Source organism: Salminus brasiliensis, chromosome 1 (assembly GCF_030463535.1).
Source record: "Salminus brasiliensis chromosome 1, fSalBra1.hap2, whole genome shotgun sequence".
Taxonomy (NCBI): domain Eukaryota; kingdom Metazoa; phylum Chordata; class Actinopteri; order Characiformes; family Bryconidae; genus Salminus; species Salminus brasiliensis.
In genome coordinates, this window is record NC_132878.1 from 72,818,097 (window position 1) to 72,826,000 (window position 7,904).

The window sequence follows — 7,904 nt, forward strand, 5'->3', positions numbered from 1 at the left end:
GGTCACGGTCTCATTTCTTTTCCTTTAAGATGGCGGGTGATGAGGGAGTAACGCTGGGTCAGCCGCATCTGGCTAAACAAGATCTCGGCTCTTTAGTAAGTGAATTTATTTTCTCTGTCAGGGTTCTGGAGATAATTGTCTTGCTTCGTGATCGGTCTCGTGTCTGAGTTCAGTGCTTTTGTGCTGGGAGTCCTTCATCACATGACTGACAGGCAGATTCAGCTCGACTCTCTGTACAGAGGAGCTAGGGCTGGATTTATAGACAACAGTCCACTTTCCCAGACGGATATATGTTCCATTTGATCGTTTATACCCTTTAATGCATGGTCTTTTAAGTAACACAGATGTAAGATATGGCTTTAGTCATGTGAAGCAGCACTGGACCTCAAAAAGTGTGGATGAATGGAAGCCCTTCACCCCCCATCCGTGGTTTCTGGCATTGTAAACGTGCCCTACACTGACTTCAGCCTTATACTACTGTTGTAATGTGGTGTTATGCCTCTTCTTTCAGGATGTGAGCACATTGTCTCCACTCTCACCGGAGATCATCAGCAGACAAGCCACAATCAACATAGGTGGGTTTGATGGGCCCTATGTATGTGCCATATGACTGAACCTTTTCGTGGGTCTTCATCAAAACGCAGTCATGGTGCTGAGCTACATGTGTGTTTCTGTTTTGTGCTCCAGTTCAGCAGAGCATGAGTCACATTTGGGTCCCTTTGTGGCTCAACTAGAGGTGGGCAATATGACCCATTTCATCACTAGTGGTAAATATTATCCCAGCAAAATGAGGGTAGTGGATATTTGCAGTATTAAAAAAAACACTGGCCAACTGCGTCTTTTATTACAAAGAGAAAAGATACTTGTTTAAGACGTGTTTAACAAGATCTTGTGCAACAACTTTCAAATCCGCATTGTTGAATTAAGAAAGCATTTTATTTAAGGACCAGCACCACTGCCTTTTGTCTACGCGTCAAAATATAAAGACGTATTGTGCGTGTTACCAATGTCTGAATAGTGTGATATTTTTGCCTTATTGCCCATTCCTAGGCACAACCACAGACCAAGTGTTTACCTTATTGTCGGGAGATCACAGGTTTTTAATTACAGTAATACTGTAACCCAAAAGTAAAACGGGTAGTTATTGGTTTGTCATTGGCCAAATTTGTGTTGATACTTTTAATGAAACTGAGAGTCCTGAGTATCGTTACAGGCTAACTGATGTATTGGTCAGGCTCTTGCAGCTGTTCAGTACACTTTACCCTTTACTAAACTCCAGAAGAGCAGAGCAGAGTAGATGATAACTACTGCACTAAAGTATTTGTCTGATTAGTTTTCCAGCATCTGTAATGCTCTACCTGTACATAATTACAGATGTAATGCATGTAAAATACAGCTGCACATGTTTTCGTGTCTGTAACAGTAATACAGTTTGACAGATGGGCTGGAGGGGATGGCGATTCTACATTCTGGTAGAATTATGCTGTCTGTTTTGTCAGTATTATTTAACTGTGAATATTATGAAATTGAGTACTAATAATGTTGAAAAGAAGCAATACTAGACATTTCATGTTGCACTCTGCAGTATTCAAACAGTCTCTGTATTTACCCAACAGTCCCACATTCAGACACAGTGTTCTTCAAAGTTTATTTATATATATATATATGTGTGTGTGTGTGTGTGTGTGTGTGTTATAAAAAAAAAAATAGGCATGCAGATTGTGACTGCTTCAGACTGTAATTATCTAGAGTTTCACCTGGCAAGTCTTATATTTCCACCACAGGAACGATCGGTCATGTGGCCCACGGAAAGTCGACAGTGGTAAAGGCAATTTCTGGAGTGCACACTGTCCGATTCAAGAATGAGCTGGAGAGGAATATTACTATCAAGCTGGGCTATGCTAATGCTAAAGTGAGTAAACCGGCCTTGTTTGAATATTAATATGAAAACCCTGCTCTGAATCTCAAAAGCTTTAAGCAGTGTTGATTTGATTCTGTTTAAGACTGCCAGAAGAAAGTTTAAGAACGTAGGATAATATCGGGATAGGAGTACATATGGTATTTCTGTGTAATGTTGATTCGGGTAGGTTCTGGTAGTTCAGATTTCTATGTTTTGTGTATGTAATTATTCAACATTGACAGATTTGTGAATGAATTATATTGGATACTGTTGGTACTTACCTACTTGTGCTATTGCATATATCATAAATGATGCCTAATACACATTCCCAACACACGCAGTGCATAAATGAATGAATGAATAGAATTAATGGTTCATTTGAGTGAAAGGAATTCTCTGGATTTCAGATGGTTGTTTTGGCTTTGGTGTCAAAAGGTGGTCGCTGTGGCTAAAAGCTTTTTCTATCTAATCTGTGTGTTTTAAATACATTAGAATTATTCTTTTAAAAAAATGAATTTAATTGGAGAGGTTTAATGATCTTCATTTTCATGTCAGGTGTACAAACTGGATGACCCCAGCTGCCCGCGGCCTGAGTGTTACAGGTCATGTGGCAGCAGCACTCCGGATGAGTTCCCCACAGACATTCCTGGCACCAAAGGCAACTTCAAATTAGTTCGGTAAGTTGGCGGTCTTGGTTTTTATGTTTGGATTCCCTGTTTAAATTACGTGGAGCAGTGGGTGCTCAGCAGTTAGCGCTCCAGGCTATTAATGACAGGGTTGTGGGTTCGATACCCAGGCTTGGCAAGCTGCTACTGTTGGGCCCCTGAGCAAGGCCCTTCACTCTCTCTGTTCCCTGTGCGCTGGAGTTCACTGCCCACTGCTCTCTGGGTGTGTGTGCTTACTGCCCCTAGTTCACTCGTATGCGCACGTGCGTGCGTGCGTGTGTATTCACTACCACAGATCGGTCAAATGCAGAGGATGCAGACATTTGCACTAAACAAAATGTGGTGTGTGACTTACTAAGTGTCCATTGACAAACTGAAATATGCTATTTGTATTTCTCCAGACTAGTTCTGTATATATTGTAAAGTGTCAAACATGGTGTAACTGTTGTACGTACCACTCTTGTGGGTGTGTTCTCTGTAGAGAATTTGTTCAAATCAACAAAGCATGTAATTTGACCAAGAGTGCTCAAACGTTTGTATATGTTGAGCTATATCTTGATTTTCTTGGTCGCTTAAATCTTGGGGATTTAATGTCAGTCATCCTTAATTATAATTTAAGCTGCTGGTGTTTCTCCATGCACGCTGTTGAATACTTTCACACAGCCTGTGTTGTTGTAGGCCTTATTATTTGTCCTTTTTGTCATGTTAGACACGTCTCATTTGTTGATTGCCCGGGTCACGACATTTTGATGGCCACCATGCTGAACGGCGCTGCTGTTATGGACGCTGCTCTCCTTCTGATTGGTGGGTGCTTTCATACCTGTCTATCTCTATCCAAAAATGGTGTGCTTTTGCTGCTTTGTGACTGAATAATAATTTTAATAATATGCTGTGGTGCAAAAAGGCTATAATACTATATAAATTATTTACTATATAAATAAATATTATATAAAACTATAAGCACATAATTAGGTAATTTGTATGCCTAATTATGTGCTTATAGTTTTAAGATGTTGTGGTGGTGAATAGCCATCTACTATGGCCTTCAGGACAAAATATTTACACCACTATAAACAGAACAAATACTTTTTTTGTGTGTTAAGGAAATACAGGCTGTAAAAGTGTAATGCATATTACTTAATACTTAAAGTTAACGCTAATAATGTTGATGCCGTGTATTAATAATACAGTTAATGTTTTGGTTTTTATAGCAATATAGTGTGACCTCCTGAAATAACTTTTTATTGTTTGTTTGTTTTTTTTTAAAGCTGGTAATGAGTCCTGCCCTCAGCCTCAGACATCAGAGCATCTGGCTGCTATTGAAATCATGAAGTTAAAGCATATCCTCATCCTGCAGAATAAGATTGACTTGGTGAAAGAGAGTCAAGCCAAAGAGCAGTATGAACAAATCTTGGCTTTTGTGCAGGGTGAGTCTTTCCGACACCTTTTTTCTTTTTCTCCTCTCTTCCAGTACATTAACTAAATTGATCCAATAAGCCTCCTGTACACATTTGTGCATGTTTAGTTCAGCCATTGAATTGGATAATAGCAAAAATAGCAACTCATTTTTATTCATTTAAACAAAATGGACTCTCTCTTTCTCTTTCTCTCTCTCTCTGTCTCTGCAGGCACAGTCGCGGAAGGTGCTCCAATCATCCCAATTTCAGCCCAGCTCAAGTACAACATTGAGGTGGTGTGCGAGTACATTGTAAATAAGATTCCTGTGCCTGTCCGTGACTTCACCTCTGAGCCTAGACTTATTGGTAATTTTCTCACTAACCTAAATAAATAATGGTGATAAGTGAAAACTTTTTGGTTGACGAACATCATATGGACTTGATCCATCTCTTTTTTTTTTACCTGCAGTAATCAGGTCATTTGATGTCAATAAGCCTGGTTGTGAAGTGGACGATCTGAAGGGAGGTGTAGCTGGAGGAAGTATTCTAAAAGGAGTGCTGAAGGTGAGATTAACCACTTAACCAGTTTCATTAAGCAGATGTGGTTTTAGAGATTTGGGGGTGAGTTATTTCTTGTTATTAATTACACATAAGGTGGTTATAATGCCTTTGTTACAAACATTTATTATCAAAGTATTTCAATATATTTAATAAGTATAATATTTATTAATTTTTTATGAGCTTGACCACCTGTTACCGAATAATACAGTCCTATTCCACAATCCGAAAGATTAACTTCGCAAACTGCGTTATGAATTCCCAGGGTTCCCATGTTCAGTGACATTGGAGGGTTGTGGGTTGTGTTTAAAATCTTTTATGATTTAATTTGTTCATTTAACTAAATTGACATTTTAGACAATGTACCTTTGGCCTGCAAATATGCTTGACTGGTTGTACTATAAATTAACAAACTTGAACAGCACCCTTGTTCAAATAACATGCAGTGTCACTTTTCTAAGGCTCAATAAGTGAACAAGTCCTCCACAGGGGAAACAGTTACATATGACAATTTACTGAATTTGACATTAAAAAAAACAACGTAAAATGTGCTGTAACTATTTTACATAACATTTAAATTCAGTTAATAAACAGTAATTGTTCAATGCTGTAGAGAAAGTGATGTTTTTATACTTTGTATGCTCCGTGTCATTGCTGTGCTTTACTGTCTTGTTTATGGTTCTAAAAGGGAGCTCCACTCCCCTGGCTTTGCTGCTGAGCTTGGACACCATCTTGGACAGCCACACAGACGTATTGGTAGCCTTATGATGTTTTTTCCTGTTTGTTTTTTAAAGGTGGGACAGGAGCTTGAGGTCAGACCAGGTATTGTTTCTAAGGACCATGAAGGGAAGCTCATGTGCAAACCCATTTTCTCCAAGATTGTGTCTCTGTTCGCTGAGCACAACGACCTCCAGTATGCTGCACCTGGTGGCCTTATTGGTAGGTGTTGGTGGTTTTTTTTATGTTTTTAAGGCTCTAAAGGAAGAGATTTCAGTTACATTTTTTTTCTTTCCATGCAGGTGTAGGCACCAAAATTGACCCAACGCTGTGCAGAGCGGACCGTATGGTGGGGCAGGTGCTTGGTGCAGTGGGGGCCCTCCCTGAAATTTTCACGGAGCTGGAGATCTCGTACTTCCTTTTGAGGAGGCTTCTTGGTGTCCGCACGGAAGGCGACAAGAAAGCAGCAAAGGTGAGCTCTACTGTTTTACAGTTTAGCAGTGAAGTACGGTGTTCATAATCAAGCACACTCGCTGTCCACCTTTTTTTTTTTTTTTTTTTTTTTTTTAGAAACTTCTACCTTTCATGAATTGCACTCACTGGGCACTTTGAGCTGCTTGGCTGTGCTATATACATAACTTTTTAGATATGGAAGCACATCTAACAGGCCTATTCACACAGCAGTGTTACCGAATGGAATTAGCTTTACTCTGGTGTGTGGTACAAGCTGTTATTAAATGTAAAAAGCTATGCTGTAATTATTATTATTATTAGTCATTTTTGTTTCTGCCTTAATATTTGAGTATCATTTTTGAAATATGAGACATTAAGGTTATTGAGGTCATTTTAGACTTATATGTGGCCGTGCAGCAATGTGGCTGTGCAGCAATCTGTATATCAGCAATACAGAGCTAGTCAAGTGGGCAGACATTAGACTGTGAACTGTCAATCTCTGAAGTGAAAGTGTCTGTATGTAACATTTCATGCTAACCCTTTTCCTTTTGGACCACAGGTTCAGAAGCTGTCAAAGAATGAGGTGCTGATGGTCAACATCGGCTCTTTGTCGACAGGAGGCCGTGTGAGTGCAGTAAAGGCTGATTTGGCCAAGATTGTGCTCACTAACCCTGTGTGCACAGAGGTGGGAGAGAAGATTGCCCTGAGTCGCCGAGTGGAGAAACATTGGCGGTGAGCAAATTATTAAGCAATTAAACTTGTCCTGCAGAGGCGAGAGGTTCAGCTTAATTTGTGTTGCTGTGTGATTAGAATACATTATTAGTGCAGATAGTCAGTAAGACGTGTTAAATCCAGCAATATTATAACAAATGGTATATTTAAAATACCTTCTCCATACTGTAGTCAAACAAGCTAGTTACAGCTTCAGCAGAGATTTATATTAAATTTGTTTTACATTTTAAGCTCTAGATCAGGGGTGGACTTTTTTTTTTTTTTTTTTTTGTTCCTGGGGAGCCAGATTCCTGCACAGTTTGTGCTCTTCCTGCTCAGGAGTATGTGATTCAACTCGCCTGTTAATTGCCTGTTTTAGCAAAATCAGCAAACTGTGCTGGACTCCGGCCCCTGTAGTCCACACCTGCTCTAGAGCGACCATGAACACTTGATAACCAATAGGACTCAAACAGGACTGTAGAATGGAATAATGGCTAAAGGCTACTTATGTCTTTTTTTATGATTTACATTATTGTTATTTGTAACAGACATACAGAATGTGATGTTTGAACATGTTGTAGGAGAGGTATAACAGTATATGTATTAGTACTGAACTGTCAGGGTTCAGTGCTCACCATTGTATGGAGATGACTTTTAAGCTGAGGACGAAGATTGATGAAGGTAATACGGTGCGGAGTTTCACGAGTTCCACCTGAAACCTCGCAGCTGTAAGCCGTTAGCAAGTAAAGTTTGGATTTGCATGGTATTGATAAAGTTACTGGATTTGGGAGTGTTCCTGTGGTAAAGCTAGTTTGGTTGTTTCTTACAGCCCACACCAAACAAAATGTCTTGTGTACCGTTGCACCCCTACATTGTAGTATTTTTTCTTAATGTAACATTGTGATCTCCTAATCCACCATAAAACATTAGGCAGTCCTCACTCCTAATAGAGTGTAAAATTATTAACTTTAAAGCATGTTAATTTGGCATTATTCATGTTAGTCTGTTCCTTGTGGAAAGTTCATATAATGTAAAGAGAATCTGGCATTTTGCCATTGATTTTCACATGACCTCATTGATTTGGCTTTTTATGTTTGTACATAACCATTGTCCTTTTTCTTTTTTTTTTTTTTTTTTTCTTCGTCTTTCTAGTCTGATTGGCTGGGGTCAGATCAGGAGAGGAGTGACCATCACACCAACAGTGGATGACGATTGAGGATTTAACCATTTGAACGAAAGGCTAACGTTGTCCCACCATAGGGCATAAATATCAAACCATTTTTTCCACACTAGTGCAGTGGTCAGTGCTGCACAGAGGTCAGGGGAAGGGATCTTAAGAAGAACGCACTGGCCCTGAATTTTATGATGTGCGCCATCCTCAGTAGCAGGACTGGTTTCATTTATACTGCAATATGAGAAGAAAACTGCATTTTTTCCCCCTGGGTTTGGCAAAACAGTTGTCAACAAATTTCAGTGATGACTAATAAACACTTTGGATCAAAA

At 39.4% G+C, this 7,904-nt stretch overlaps 1 protein-coding gene across 1 annotated transcript; it reads left to right on the forward strand.

Annotated features, from left to right (window-relative positions):
- eif2s3 (eukaryotic translation initiation factor 2, subunit 3 gamma) lies at positions 1–7,904 on the forward strand. Its single transcript, XM_072657417.1, has 12 exons — positions 1–95; positions 512–575; positions 1,785–1,912; positions 2,456–2,577; positions 3,275–3,369; positions 3,834–3,992; positions 4,194–4,328; positions 4,432–4,526; positions 5,315–5,459; positions 5,540–5,709; positions 6,250–6,422; positions 7,554–7,904. Exons 1-12 carry the CDS (start codon positions 30–32, stop codon positions 7,615–7,617), a joined length of 1,416 nt encoding a protein of 471 aa, XP_072513518.1. The 5' UTR covers positions 1–29; the 3' UTR covers positions 7,618–7,904.

Coding starts and splice junctions, on each gene's coding strand:
- eif2s3 (XM_072657417.1), top strand. CDS start 30: ATGGCGGGTGATGAGGGAGTAACGCTGGGTCAGCCGCATCTGGCTAAA. Junction 2,578..3,274: donor GGCAACTTCAAATTAGTTCG/GTAAGTTGGCGG, acceptor TTGTCATGTTAG/ACACGTCTCATTTGTTGATT. Junction 4,527..5,314: donor TTCTAAAAGGAGTGCTGAAG/GTGAGATTAACC, acceptor TGTTTTTTAAAG/GTGGGACAGGAGCTTGAGGT.